The sequence below is a fragment of the Odontesthes bonariensis genome, chromosome 13 (assembly GCF_027942865.1).
Source record: "Odontesthes bonariensis isolate fOdoBon6 chromosome 13, fOdoBon6.hap1, whole genome shotgun sequence".
NCBI classification, from domain to species: Eukaryota; Metazoa; Chordata; class Actinopteri; order Atheriniformes; family Atherinopsidae; genus Odontesthes; species Odontesthes bonariensis.
Genome location: NC_134518.1, coordinates 26,948,912 through 26,963,923, shown reverse-complemented (window position 1 = coordinate 26,963,923; position 15,012 = coordinate 26,948,912). Strand labels below are relative to the sequence as shown.

General features: G+C 40.9%; 1 protein-coding gene across 1 annotated transcript; it reads left to right on the top strand.

Annotated features, from left to right (window-relative positions):
• The first annotated feature begins 585 nt into the window (after window positions 1-585).
• On the top strand, window positions 586-14,931 carry bod1l1 (biorientation of chromosomes in cell division 1-like 1). Its single transcript, XM_075481812.1, has 30 exons — window positions 586-808; window positions 1,382-1,506; window positions 1,594-1,784; window positions 2,009-2,494; window positions 3,104-3,253; window positions 3,405-3,571; window positions 3,680-3,776; window positions 3,900-4,026; window positions 4,136-4,196; window positions 4,294-6,115; window positions 6,199-6,269; window positions 6,391-6,508; window positions 6,642-6,755; window positions 6,830-6,873; window positions 6,984-7,035; window positions 7,158-7,222; window positions 7,330-7,396; window positions 7,657-7,715; window positions 7,817-7,850; window positions 8,048-8,094; window positions 8,184-8,367; window positions 8,673-8,752; window positions 8,906-9,032; window positions 10,119-10,171; window positions 10,293-10,365; window positions 10,546-10,616; window positions 10,812-10,905; window positions 11,940-12,066; window positions 12,302-12,373; window positions 14,013-14,931. The coding sequence occupies exons 1-30, from the start codon at window positions 692-694 to the stop codon at window positions 14,131-14,133; spliced, it is 5,016 nt and encodes a 1,671-aa protein (XP_075337927.1). The 5' UTR covers window positions 586-691; the 3' UTR covers window positions 14,134-14,931.
• Window positions 14,932-15,012: the final 81 nt, after the last annotated feature.

Below are 15,012 nucleotides of genomic sequence, written 5' to 3'. Positions count from 1 at the left end.
TTTAATTTAAAAAATATATATTTCTCATCTCCATCACACTCATATTTATGTCGATTTTATTCAAATTTTTACTTGGCTGTCTGATTAGTGACTTGATATACTGTCCCGCCAACTGCAAACAGGAGACATTTGCGAGCTACAGTACGCATGAATGTGATTGTCAAGCATATAGATATATATATATATCATAACACCTCTTTGTAATACTGTCAAAATCTAATGAAGCGATTCGATAAGTTTATATACAGAAAACATGAATGCGCAAGTTTTTGTGGTTGTAACTTGCTGCGGCTGTAGCCGGTTGATGGCGCCACTTGAACAAAACGTTAAAGGCTTGACGAGGTTTACCAAACACTTTACCATGAATGCCATATTCCAGCTTTCTTTTTCATCATGGCGTGGTTACAAACATGAAGCTGCTAATCAGTAATATTTCGTCAATTCAATTTTAAATCCGCAAGGGTCTTTTAAACTTCTATTTAGTTAATTAAAAACGTGTGTATTTAAACTCTTCCGGGTTATTTAAAGCGCTTTTCTTTTGATAGGTGGATTAAGCCTTCCGGGTCAGACCCACTTTGAACGTCACAACCCATAACAGAGAGATTGCGCGTTCAAGTCGGAAACAACCTGATGTATTGTCGGTATTTTCCTCTTTTAACCACTTGAATCATATTTGAATATATATTAAAACATGGCTGGTCTACCACCGGGAGACCCGCAGCTGGTCTCAATGATCGTCAGTCATTTGAAAACACAGGGTCTGTTCGACCAGTTCAGGAGGGACTGTCTGGCAGACGTTGATACAAAGGTAATGGTCGAAATCATCTTCCCAACATCTCTTAAACTATATCTGAGCGTTAAAGTTGGTGTGTAAAGTAGCTAACTGTGTAACGATCACGTTAACAGTCGAGTTTGTATTTTGTTGGAGCAGTTTAGTCACCGAGGGCTCAGCTAGTAGAGCTACGTTCCAGTTGGTAACGTATCTCGTTGCTATGCCATATTTTCTAATTATTTTAGTGTGGACCGTAGTTGGATAATCCAATTTGGGAGGACAGATACACAAAATAACAACTGCATTACTGTGTGGAACATCTTAATCTTAAGAGTTTGATTAGGGGATCATTGTAATGGAGGGGGAACACTTGTATTTCAAGCTTTTTTTGCAATTTTAACTCAACATTCATGAAAGTGGGTTTAAAATGGTCATTTACATGTATTCAAATTAATTCTGTTACTTTTCTTTAAAAAAGAGAAGCAAAATGAAAGTGTACAGGCAGATGTAGCTTTTTAAGTTGGATTAGATTTTAGAAATAAGTGTAAATGAATAGTATTGTTTTTGTGCATTTGGATCTCTAAAGGACACGTTAAAAATCTGTTGCAGCCTGCTTATCTGAACCTAAAACAGCGAGTGGACAACTTTGTGTCCAATCATCTCTCTAATCACACATGGAGCCCTCACCTGAACAAAAACCAGCTGAGAAACAACATCAGACAGCTTGTCCTACAGTAAGGAAGAAACAATCTCCTGTCATCATTGCCACTATATAACTGCATGTTAAAGTTTCCCACACTTACTTAAGCCGTCTCACTTAGATCCGGCATGCTGGAGCAGGGAGTGGATAGGATTGTGGCGCAGGTGGTGGATCCCAAAATCAACCACATGTTCAGGCCCCAAGTGGAGAGGGTGGTGCGTGAATTTCTGTCTCCTGGCAGCTACTCTGAGGAGCCACCAGCTCCTGTGCCTCCAGTGGAGATCAAACCAGAGAGCAGCATTCCTGAACAGGGTATGAAACATGTCATTCTTTTTATCAGCTGTGTGTGCACTGCTTGATTGTTTCCTTCAATTGAGGAGATCTGGATGCAGCAGTTGGCTTTTACTGAACGGCCAATTCTTTGTCTGGATTTACTTGGAAGTTATGTAGATATTTACAACATAAATGTGATAAGCTAAAAATTAAATGCCCTGAAGTGAACAAATCTTTATCAAAACCTGTTCATATGTTTGCAGCCTCAACGTCGACTCCAACTGCCACGGCTGCCAGTGACGCCATGTCCATCCTGGACACCATAACCTCTCTCAACCAGGAGGCTAGTGTCAGGGCAACCGAAAAAAGCCGTAGAGGCCAAACTCCAGATGACCCCATGCACCTGATGGAGGACAATGAGCAGGACATGGATGTTGTTAATGAGGGTGACAGTGACCAAGACGGGAAGCTCCTGGAAGAGGCAGAGGAGACAAAAGTGGCGACAGAAGTCCAAACACCAGAAGTCAAGGCAGAGGACACACAGGAACAGATGGAACCGGGAAAAGAGGGGCTAACAGAAGAGGTTAAAATGGAAGAGGAAGAGACGGGTGCTCAGGAGCAGCTAGAGGAGGAGAGGGACAAACACACAAGCAAAGTTGGTGGCAAAGCCTCAGAAGAGAAACAGGATGATGATGCACAGAAGTCTACCAGTCAGGCCAAGCAGAAAGCCAGAGAGAGAATAAAAGAGGGTGAGCTGCTGTGTCCTGTGTGTGTTTTTACAGCAGGCATCCATCTAAAGGGTGCGCTGCTTCTATGTTATTGTAAAAAAAGTCATTTTAATTACAAGAAATGTTTTTTTTTCATATATTTAAAGCAAGAAAAAATGTTTTCTAGACCATAAAACTATTAATTCCATGGTTGTCTAAGGATGTCCAGATGTGATTTTAGAGCTTCAGATGTTGGCACATATAAAGGAAAACATTGGAACACATGTTGGGGTTTCCAACCAAACTTCCCTGCCCTCATTTTTTGTTTGTGGCGTAAATTAAATCTGTGACCCTGAATATTTGAGCAATCAGGGATTTGTTTAGTGATCAGTGATGGAAAAATGAAATGTATTTATTTATAATCCAGCCCTTCACAAGCAGACTTTTTAGCTGTAAAGTTTTATACATTTATGCTATTTTTCCCACAATGACATTTGTTCTTAATCAAGAAACCAAATATTGACTGGATATTTAAATCATTTGACAACCCCAGGTTGAGTTTAAAAAGTATCCAATGCTAACTTTCATGTTTTTGTTTTAGTTTTTAAGACAGGAAATTTAAAAAAGAAACGATGTATCTTTGCTGTCCAGAATACTCTTTGGAGGACTCTGACCTGGACGGCCTGAGCGACATCACGGTGAGCTCTGTCCACACCAGCGACTTGTCATCTTTTGAGGAGGAAAGTGAAGAAGAGGAGCAGCCGTCCGATTCCTCTGAAGAGGGAGAACTTCCATCAGATGGTCTCTGACAACTTTCTGTTTTTGACAGCTATTAATCATTTTGTGGATTTGTTACGTTTCCACCCGAAAACATCTTAGAGCTTTTATAAATGCAGACTGGATGTTGGAGGCGAATGTTTTATTCTCTGTGCATATATATATTCATCCTCAGATCAAGGTGAGACAGAAGAGAAGAAACTCACCGGCGGAGACACAGGAGATGAAGACAAAGAGCGCAAACCCCGCCGCAAGGCTTATGTCCACAAACCTTACCTCTACTCGCGTTACTATAGCGACTCAGATGATGAGATCACGGTGGAAGAGCGTCGTAGATCTGCGGTGAGTCGTAATTGTGTAAATGTTTTGAGGATGATCGGCAAAGATTTGTTTGGAAAATTGTTAATTCTGTGTACTGAATGTTAAATAAATGCGTTACTGTTCCCATAGGCAAAAGAAAAAGAGGAAAGGCTGCTGAAGAGACAGCAGAACAGAGAGAGAATGGAGGAGAAGCGCAAACAGAAAGCAGCGCAGGCTGAGGAACAAGGTTTCTCTATCTGTTTTGTGTCTGCTGCTTTTCTTCTGAATGTCCTTCAATTGTCTTCTGCTGAAAGAACCATATGCACTCTTCAGTGTGAAATAACTGCATCATTTCTGATGTCTTACACAGATCACCAAAAACAAAAAAGTGCAGACTCTGCTGGGCTGGATGGCCCCAAAGCCAAAGAGGCCCGCAAAGAGAGAAAAGTTCTGGAGAAAAAAATGGCCCTCAGCAGGAAGAGGAAACTAGACTCGAGGTGAGCCGTGAAAAGATCGGACACAAATTCCCACAGCAGCTTCTGCAGACAATCGCATCTTCTGATATTTATGCACTGTGAAAATGTCTGTGTGAATATCACTTTTCAGGAAAGAGGGAGAAGTTTCAAGCAAGAAGAAAGGAGATACAGGAGACATTACCAAGAAAGCGGTACGCGAAAGCCTCTGAATAAATTGGCTGAGACGAGGTTTGTCATTGAGTTTGTGAGTTGTTACAAACATCTTTTTATGTCTTGTTTTTAAATTAGGAAATAAAATCCTCCACCTCGAAGACCCTGCAGCCTAAACTGATGAGAAATCTGTCAGAATCACCATTATCCGATGAGAGGCACAGAAGGATGAGTGGCAGCGTATCAGAAGAGTCCAGTGAAAGCAAAAAGCTAACAGACAAAGGCCGAACACACTCCTTCATCTTGGAGCTGGAACAGGGCTCTCAGGAGGCTCTCAAACAACGTTTGTTTGGAAAATTTGACCGTCCTCCCCGCAAAGAAGTTCACTCTAAAGAACGCAAAGACAAGGAGCGCAGCCTGTCGGATGAACGCACCAAGCTCAAACAGAAGCTGGACAAAAAATCTGAGCATCTGTTGGATGAATCACAGACGAAGGAAGGCGCTGCTGTCACACTCCCCTCTGAAGAAAAAGGAGAGAAGAAGCTTAAGATCAAAAGTGAGAAGAAGGTGGCCACAAGTACAAGAGAAGGAAAGATGAGTGAAGGCATGGCTGAAGAGGGAATCTCTAAAGATGTCAAGAAGGTAAAGGGGGCATTGATGGAAACTGTTAAAGCAGAGAAGGAGAAGGACAAAATGAAGGAAAAAGATAAGATCAAAGAAAAGGAAAAAGCCAAAGGAGAGAAACCTCCAGGCAAAAGTGAGTTCAAACCGCTGCTTCGCCCGGATTCTGCAGGCTCCTCTGAAGACCGCTCTGACATGGAGCCTGGCTCAGACGGTGCCAAGAAAAGAGAGAAACACTCCAAGGAAGTGTTGAAAAGGTCAAAGAGTCACAGTGAGGACAGGTCTGGAGACAAGTCCAAATTGAAAACGGATAGTGAGAAGGAAAAGACTAAAGCAGACCAGGACAGCCAGAAGTTACACAGGTCAAGCTCTGAAAGTGACAAAGATCCAAAAAGGGTTAAGCCGACCGAAAAAGGAAAAACCACAGAAAAATCAAAAGGGAAATCCACTGACGAGACCAAGATTCCATTCTCATTGAAGACCGACAAGAAAATGAAGTGTCCAGATGTGAAAATGGCAGCGAGTGCATGTAAACCTGAGGCGGCAAAGGAGAAGAGAAAAGATGGAAGCGCGAAAGAGCACCATAAAGTTTCTGATGAACCTTCACATGAGAAATCAGACTCAAAGAGTGCAAAGAAAAAACTGGAAAAGAAAGATAAAGTTCCAGAGAATACATTTGATAGTCAAGAAGAGAAAACGACCCAAAGAGACGACAAACCGGAAACATCTGATAAATCCTCAAAGTCTTCCGTTTCCTCTCCGAGTCTCGAGACAGAAGAGCCACCGAAGAAACAACCTCTCCTCCAAGAAACGAGCACAGACTCTGATCCCGTCACCACCACTGTCACCACCTCGTTCTCAGATGACACCTGTGACGCGCTCAGTGACATCACCCCCGAACCACCCGAGGGTGAGACAGAGACCCGGCTGGGTGAGATCCCAGCAGTGCCGGCCGAGGCCGACGCCCTGCTCACACTTATGGATGTCTGTACCTCAGCGGAGGCGAGGCTTCCACCAGAGTGCCTTCAAGAGGAAGTGACGTCTGAAATGGAGCTTCAGGACGCCGATATGAAGATGAAGGAGGCGGCTCTGACGCTGCTCTCCATGGACCCTGACAGCACAGTGTCTTCCAGCTTAATCTGTCAAGACGCAAGTGAGGAACCACTGGTTTATCAGCCTGACGCACAGCTGAGGGAAACTGCGACGGCTCAGGAGAAGGAGCTGCTTCCTCCTGTGCCGGTCCAACAAGCTCCTGAACCCGAGCTCACCGACACAGAGGCATCACCGGCTCCATCTCGACAAACTGCTGAGCTTGTTGATGAAAAACCAGACACAGCAGGTATGTGGAAAAAGGTTTAAATGTGTATCTGGCTCATTTATCCCTTAGGAGTTAACACAAGCTGAATATGCATCTCTTTTCAGATGAGTCAGAAGACTCGGAGAGAAAAATGGACACAATGGAGATTGAAACATCGGAGAGAGTTGCTCCTCGGGTAAAGACGCGTGACATTTGGGAAATTAAAATCTCTTTTTGTCTTGTTGATGGAAATAATACCCCTGTTTTGGATTGTCTCGAGTGGCTTTTTCTAAGGTCTACGTTTTGTCTCTGCGCAGGAAGATGATGCTTCTGCAAATAAACGTCAGATTGATTTAAAAGAGAAAGAAACAAAAAATGCTGAAACTCCTCCTGAGACGCAACCAGATGAGACGAGGGCAGCACCAGCAGATGAAGGTGTTTTTTTTTTTTTTTTCATTTGTTTTTAAATCTTTTACTCTTTGCGTTTTGTGACATTAATATATAAAAAAAAACAAAGTGATATTTTATCTGTGCATCGGCTTCATGGCCTTCTCGTGCGTTTTATCAGCTGTTGCCGCCGTCACGTCAGAACCAGAAGAGATGGCAGGAGTCGCAGAGGAGAGCACAATGCCTGTTGTTTCTGACACCACTGAACAAGTCTCAGACATTCCCAGGATGCCAGGTGAGTACTGGAAGACACTGATGAAAGAAATGGTGGCCTTTGACAGACTTTTAACCCCGTGTCTTGTCATAAAGAGCAAACGGAGCCAGAGTTTGAAGTCACAGAGACTAGGCTTGGGGTGAGTGATGATCTATGTGGCACTGTATCACACTTCAATTGTTTTTTCTGTCAAATTTTGTTGTGCATTTTGGGAAAATAATACTGAAACTATCTCATTTTGAACACTAGGCAGTGGAGGCCGAAGGTGAAGAGGAGCAGAGGAAGACGGATATAGTTATGGGCAAGTTGCTTCTCTTTACTTCCGAAGTCTGTCACATCAAATATGATAAATATTTCAACTTAATCCAAAATATACTCAGATGAATATTTTCACCCTTGCTTTTTTTTCTCCCTCTCATCCAGGTGAAGCTGAGAGTGAGACAGTGGAGGAAGAAAATCTTCCATCAAATGAGGGTGATCTGCAGAGGGTGAGAGTTTCTCGTGCTCACTTGCAAGTCAAAAATGTTGTGATGTCTCATGCTTGTTCACGTTCTTTTGTTTACCTGCGTCTGCTTTTTTTTTTTTTTCTTTTTAGTTGGAAGCCAGTGTGTCCAACGAGACTGAAGAACCTGAAACTGAGGATGCACTAGCCAATCAGATTAGTGAGTCAATTGTTGCTGTTTTTTTTTCTAATAATTTATTTCATTTTGTTGCCTCTTCTCATTTGTCTGTTTGAACGCGGTTTAACCACAGACAGACTGGTCTGTGGTTTGAAAAATGCTTTATTTTGTATGTATTTTATTATAGATTATTATTTTATTTTTTATTGTGTAACCTTGCAGCTATTAAAGACCTGAACACTGATTTTCATGTTATTCATTTTCTTTCTTTCTCCTCAATCGATCTTCTTGCTGTTTTTCAGGTCGGGTCTCCAGCACAGACAGCCATGAAGAGGAAAAGAGCTCAGACCTGTCAGAAAAAGTAGCTCTTTTTTTTTTTTAATTCAGCTTCAGAATATGCATCAATTCGTATGTGTTGACGCAGTATCCTCTGTGTTAACGCTTTATTTTTTTGTTCTCCAGGAAGAGAATACCAACGGCAGAGGAAAACGCAAAGGTGAATCAGTCAAAGAATGTCAGATTTACTGTCTGCACCAAATTTGGAAATTCAAAGAATTGAATTTGTCCAAGTTTGTAAGAGAGAAGAATTAAACATCATCATTAACCGTGTAGCTGAAAATATCAGAAATGAGATGATAAAATACTTACGTTTATGGATGAACTTAAGTGCTCCTCTCATTTTTAAAACGTCAGGTGATACAAGCAGTGAAAAGGAAGGTACAAACCCAATAACTGGTGAGGTAAGTCACACCAAATCATGGAACTTTTTTTTCCAAGGAACAATACAGTGAGAAAAGGTCATTAATTCCTTTTCTTTTTACATTTTTAGGAAAATGAGCAGAGTACGGTTATGGAAGAAGTAACACCTCGCGGAGGACAATCATCCAGAGCCACGGAGGAGGCGGAGGGCGACCAATCAGAAGTACCCGAGTCAGAAGCACCTGAGAAGGCAGAGGAGACACTGAGTGACAGGGCAGGACGTTCAGGAGCTACAGCCGAAGAAGTCGCAGATGGTGGGATGGCCACTTTGGTTTTTAAAACAAAAAATTTTAGTGCAAAAGATGAATGATACCATTCTCTTGAAAAATGTGACTCATCCAGTTGTATGATGTATAAATCTGATTAATTTTACTGGTTTAACTGGGTGCAATCCGTACAATCCTTTTGTATTTGTTTTTCCATTTGTCTGTATTGGGTTTTTTAGGTTTTTACGAACTGTTGTCATGCTCACATGTCCTGCAGGGGAAAGAGTAATGTGGTCCAGATGATGTGAGTGTGGCTGTCTCTGATGTTGCTGTCACTTTGTTTTCAATACCAGAAAATCAGAGGAAAGATGAAAATAAAGTTGAAGGCTGCGCTGATGAAACCGCATCACTGACAGCAGCAGAGAAAGAGGAGGTTTGTTAAGACCCCCATGTACTTAATATCGGACAACACAACCCTTTATGCTCATGTAATATTATTGAAACTTTAGAACTGATAATCAAACTCCAGCCACATCTATTAAGTGTTTTTTTTTTTCTTCTAAATGTTTTTTTTTTTCCTTTTTAGAGTGCTGAAGATGAGAGTGAACCAAAGAAAAGTAGCCAAAGTGGAAGCGAGGTCAGTCTGCCGTCTCCTGTTGCAGAGGAAAGTGAAGGTGCAGCAGGCTCAGACTTGCAGGAGACTTTGGACACACGTGAGTTTGTTTGCGCTTTCATTCATTTTCTTTCTTTCCTTAAAATGACTGAGACTAAGGAGCAAAATCCCAGCATCGTTGTGTTTATTGTACAAACACGCTGCAGGGGACAAATGGGGTTATTTGTCGTGAATTAATATTAATTAAATTGAAAAGTTTATTTATTATCAAGTATTAGGAACTAACTCCTATGTCACCTTAATGGCTTCATCGATCTGTTGTAGCGATGGCATTCGGTCAATTTTCTGTTAATGTTCCTCACAATTCGTGCCTGTGGTGAGCTCTGAGCTCTGGTGCACACGCAATATTTGAATTTCTAGCGAGTTTGGACGGTACGTGAAGTGTTCATCATTCATATTCATCAAACAGCTGAAAACATCCTACACGTCTAAGCTTGTTGAACAGAGTGCGTATATCTTACTGGGTCTGACTTGGTCCGATTTCTGTCCTAAAATGTTTCTGAAAAGCACCAGTGGGGTAATTCTCGCATGCCACAGACACGTTCAGTTGCCACTAGATTAATGGAAAGACGCCTATGTGTAAATCGGGTTTGACAAATTGGAGACACTCGAACATAAACACACAAAATGTGTCAGTGTAATAAAAGGCTGCATGTTGGTCAGAACACAAAGAAGAAGTAGATCAAACCTCAACATCTGATTTGTTCTGTGGATAGCAAGATGTTAAACTGAGATAAATGATACTTTATTAGTGCCAAAAACTTTAAGACCATTATTAGCCACTGTAAAAGGCATTGTTTTGACTTATTGCTGTGGGCAGGAATGATCTGGCTTTCGTTGTGATCTAGCTGAAGAAGCCTCTGACTGAACACACCGTTGTTCGCTCGCTTTGTTATGTAGAGGGCGTGTTGCGTTGTCTGTTATGTTGAGCAGCTTTAGCAACATTCTTCTTTGTTTTGAGCTAAACGAAGGTTTTTGATGCAGTTTCTGTTAATAACCTGTAAAATAGGATAAATAAATACTTTTGGCAATGATAGTCGGTGTAAATGAATGCTGGAGTTAAACCGATCTGTGGAAACTAAACAGATGAGGGGATATGCTGTGATCAGTCCTATTTAAATTCCAGGAGTGCCAGCAATGAAGAGAAAGAGATCAGAGGAAATGGAGGACTCTGGAGAGGTGAGATTTATTTGTCTGTGTGGATCACTTTACCGTGTTGCCTTTCTGTGTATAATCACTTTGCTTTGGCCATATTTATCCTAAATTCTGTTTGTATCTCCTGAAATGTGTTTTCCTGCAGGAAACCCAGGCTCAAGAGGAGGTGAAGGACAACGGAGGACAAGAAGAAAGTGAGGAGCAACCTGACAAAGACGGTTAGTGAGAAACAACACTTTTGATGCATATTTTCTCACGTGAAATGATTCTTTGTGTTCTGGTGAAACTACCACAGAGGTTGTGGCACACAACAACTTCAGCTTTATGCCATCTGAAATACTTTGCATGTACAAAGAAAATCTGCGTTTAAACGGAACAAATGACTGTTTCTTTTTCAGGCTGTTCCCCCTCGAGAAGGCAGTCAGACGAAGTAAAAGAGGACGTCTGCAGTGAGAACAAGCCAGAGGATGTATGTTTAAAGTCAAGTTAAGATATCACAGTTTTATGCATCTGCGTGTTTTAAATGTGTGCATTCGGGACTTTGTCGTGGTGTCATTGTTGTCTTTGTGAGGACCTTTTTTAAATCATTAGCAGTGTCAATCCAACATTTTATTTCTTTTACTTACTTTACTCGTATCAGACTGAGTCGGTGTAATTTTTTCAGACTGAGGAGGAGCAACTAGATGACCAGGAGACGACTCCAAAGAAAGCTGCTCGTAGGGGACGGCCGCCAAAGGCTGCAGCTACAGACGATTCAGGTAAATGAAATAAAATACATGATTTAAATCATGAATATATCTTGAGTATGAAGGCCATAACTTCCAAAGATTCTTTCAGAAAATGTAGGTCTGTAAATATGGAGTTAAACCTCAGTGCTACAGATGGAAGCATGTAAATAAGATGAACATTATTTATTATAGACGTTTTCACTGCTGTATGCCAGGTGTGAAGCTTTAAAATAACTTCTCATGATGATTTAGAGCAGTGATACTCACTATTTTTTTTCACAAGAGCCACATTGGCAGAGCAAATCAAGGGAAGAGCCAATTTTACCACAACATACTAAGTCCCCTTTTGTAAATATGCATTTCTACATCCCACAAAAAAAGAAACAACACAGCCAATGCATGTTCAATTAAGACCACATTTACCTTAGTACTGGGATGAGCGGAAGCTGGCATGCATGTCCTTGACTTTCTTCATGTTGTATTTGTAGTTTGTTGGTGAGACATTCAGGATGAGCATGGTTTTTGTGCTGGTTTTTTGCTCTTTTTTTTTTTTTAATTAAAAACCGATCCATTGTGCCTGCATCTCGCGCTGGCTAAAGGAGCTAGCGTGCTCTGCGGTCAAGTGTGACGGTGGTTTAAGCGGGCTGCGTTGCCAGGTTTAACAGAGCCCCCTTTAGGAAACCCCATTAAGCCTTAAATAATACTTGATAAAAATACTTAATACTACAAAAACGCAAACTTAATATAAATACTTAATACTGTGCAGTATTCGCTGTATGTTATTTGAAAAAATGTATTGTTATTGATACCATATTATAAGCTACTATGTGAGTACGAGCCACCAATTAAAGCTTGAGGAGATGTGGCTCGCGAGCCGCGCAATGAGTATCTCTGATTTAGACATTTCACTTGAGTGGCAGGTTTTAAGATCTTTAAATATTGCTTCAAAATCTTTTTTTTAAATTTTTTTTTTTTAACTCGTGTTAAAGGATTGCCGTCGACGAATCCACCCATCTCATGCTGCGTGCAACTTGTACCGTCTACTTTTATCTTCTCTCCCACAGATAAAAGGGACAAGAAAGCAGATGAGAACGATGATGAGCAGAATGATGAAGAGGATGAAGAGGAAGGTGAGAAAGGGACGGCGACGAGAGCTACGACTCGGTCTGCGTCTCGCCTTGAGGCTGAGAGGTAATTCCAGTAACACTAAAACCTGATGGACACAACACAGAAAACCAGACATGCTGGAACGTTCAAATTTGATTCTGAGCAGTAAGATTTAAAAGATTTGTGCGTCTTTGGTGATAAATGAACACCTGACTGTTTTAGTGTCTGATGTTTAGAATTTGGAAAGCACATTGTCACTGAATATGTAAGCCAGGAAGAATTAGTACGAAAGCAACAATCTTCTTTTACTGCTCCCCAGAAACAAGCCAAGTAAACCATCAACCCGAGCGAGCCGACAGAACGGCAAAGAGGAGACCACAGCTGGCACGCGGTGAGTTTGAGCTTCAGCTGCATGAAAGAGCTTAAAGGAGAATCCGACTGCAAGTGTGGCTCCGTGAAAGAGAGCTTTTTACCCAAAGTTTTCCTGGAATTTCAAGTTATTAGCTCCCTAAATAAAAGTAGTAAATCTTTTGCAAGGCCTACCGAGGTTTAAGAGGAGGTGAATTAAAAAGCTCGAAGCAGTCCAAAATTATGTGCCGGATTTTATTTATTTTATTTACTCTTTTTAGGCATAATTTGAAAAAGAGAATTTCTGTACTTTAAAGATCCAATTTTCGATATCTTAAACCTTAATTCGGTGACGAGTAACTAAGCTGTATGTTTAGATGTAGAGGTGTGTTGATGTTCTTCGCAGAACGCGCAGCCTCTGTCGCCGCCTGCCTCGTGTTTCCTGCTCGTACGGTCTCCGTTGTCTCTTTCAGGAGAGGGAACTTTGTTGTTTTTTGTCTCGGTTTATTCTGATGTGAGCTGCTGATCTTGGCTTATTTTCATCAGAAATCTCAAGTATTTATATGAAGATCTCAAGATTCAATTTAAGTATGCAACACATTGGACTGATTGAGCTGAGCATTTACAGTGTCTATTTACAGTTATTTTGAACATTTTTAAATAAAATTAATTGATCATTAAGATTATTTGACAGACAACTCTTCAGCTGATAAACATTTCAGCTTCTAACCGTGAGACCAAAGCATCATACTACAAAATATTCTTTTACCTCAGTCTTTCACCCGGGGCCAATCAGAGGTCTTTTAAACAAAGAAAATTCTGAATTTGAGAATAAATAAAAACCTGGAAGACCTTCAACAACTGGCTTTGAGTCCATCTTGTTTGTCATTTAATGCTCCCTGCTTTAAAAGCACAATATGAAACAAACGGGGATAGTAACATTAAAAAAACACACACACACAGGGTGTTACACACATGGCTTGACTCCAATAGATATCAAGGAGTGGCCCAAGAGTAATAGACGATCATTATTCTCTATAATACTACTGCTGCTTAGCTCTCAAGGTACCAGCTGAAAGTCGTATTCCACTGTAAGTGTTAGATTCATATACAAGTAGAGACATTTACACCTTAATAACATCGTATTGTGTGGGAAATCAACCATATCATACATCTTAGAATCCCATAAATACCTCTTTCATTCATTAAAATCTATTCACATTGCCAGCTAAAATACTTCCTGTTTGTTGTACAATTTAAAGATAAATTATTTATAATTGGATGTTTTAATCGTCTTCCCACAACATTCAGTGAATAGAAACAACATGTTGAAAGAAGTTACTCCTTCTTTTCACGACTGTTTCTAATCTTTGGGGAAAATGTGTTTTTACTGTCGTTCTTAATTCACATTTTTCGTGGTTTTTCTCCTTTTTGAAGTTTCAGAACAGATTGTCCAAAATGTTTCTTTACTCTGTTTTGAATTCCAGAAATATTCCTGAAGTCCTGAAATCCGAAACGGTTGTTTTAAAAACAAAAAAAAAACTCTCTTTCTTTCTCCCAGTCTAAGTGTCGTGTGGACAAGCGGCAGTCTGTGTGCATGTGCTAGTTATTGCTCCACTTTTCACAAATAACCCTGGAATTAACAAATGGACTGACACTTGCTCCTTGTTTCCCTCCTGCAGTGGGGCGAGGGGCCAGGCGGCACCGAAGGGGCCCCGTAAACGGGAGGCCAGCCCTCCTGCTGTGCGCACGCGGGGAGGACAGAAATCAGAGGAGCCCCCTTCTAAGAGAGCCAAACGCTAAGACCTTTGACAGCAGGAACGGTTTGCCCCCACAGTGTTGTTTTTACACTCCATATTCAAAGACCTCTGCAGTCAGTTAGCATGTAAAGCTGTTTGTGCCTCATTGACTCCTGATACTGAAAAGCTCTGGGTAACATTATACACTCTCCTCTGATGGTTAAGCGTAAACCTGAGGATCTGTGTAAGATTCCCCTTAAAATACCTTCTGCTTCTCCGGGTCCATATGGTTTGGATCAGACTCCATCATTCCACGGTTTATTCAGTAATACCAGTGAACTGGAGCATTTCGGACCAATCAGAGGCCTAACGTACAGCCGAGCTGCGCTTTGAGAGGATAAACTGTTACTGTCAGTCCGCCGAGGCCATTCCGTCTCTGTCTTAGATGTCTCCGTTACTCATGCACCAACTTGTCAAAGGCGTCTAAATTTCATTGTGAATTTTATGACTTAATATTCATTCTGTGAATGAAAGGGGACTCTTTGTTTTATTTGCTCTTACGCTCGATACTCACAAGGTAAGCGGAGGTTCTTTCTGTGTTTTTACTGGAATAACAGTATTAGTTAAAGACAAGAACGCCTTATACAGAACATACATGGTTTCTTTGTAAGATCAACATCCCTCTTGACGTCTCTGGAATATCTGTCATCATAAAGATGTGTGTCTCATGAATGTAAAAATACTAATGCATCACTTTAGGTTGTTAGTTGCTGTACATAAAGACATCTGTTTGGATTCAATATGATTTTAAAGGGGTTGATTTACTTGTTGTTGTTTTTTTTATACTAAATACTCATGAGGATCTTTTGTCTCTTTATTGAAAACATTATCATTATTATTATTATTATTTTTTTTACATTTGTGTCAGATTTGTAGACTTCCA

What these genes read in the sequence shown, in the direction of transcription:
- bod1l1 (XM_075481812.1), top strand. Translation starts at nt 692, where the DNA reads ATGGCTGGTCTACCACCGGGAGACCCGCAGCTGGTCTCAATGATCGTC. An exon ending in ATCAGACAGCTTGTCCTACA is followed by an intron (nt 1,507 to 1,593) that starts GTAAGGAAGAAA and finishes CGTCTCACTTAG; the next exon opens with ATCCGGCATGCTGGAGCAGG. An exon ending in AGCGCAGGCTGAGGAACAAG is followed by an intron (nt 3,777 to 3,899) that starts GTTTCTCTATCT and finishes TGTCTTACACAG; the next exon opens with ATCACCAAAAACAAAAAAGT.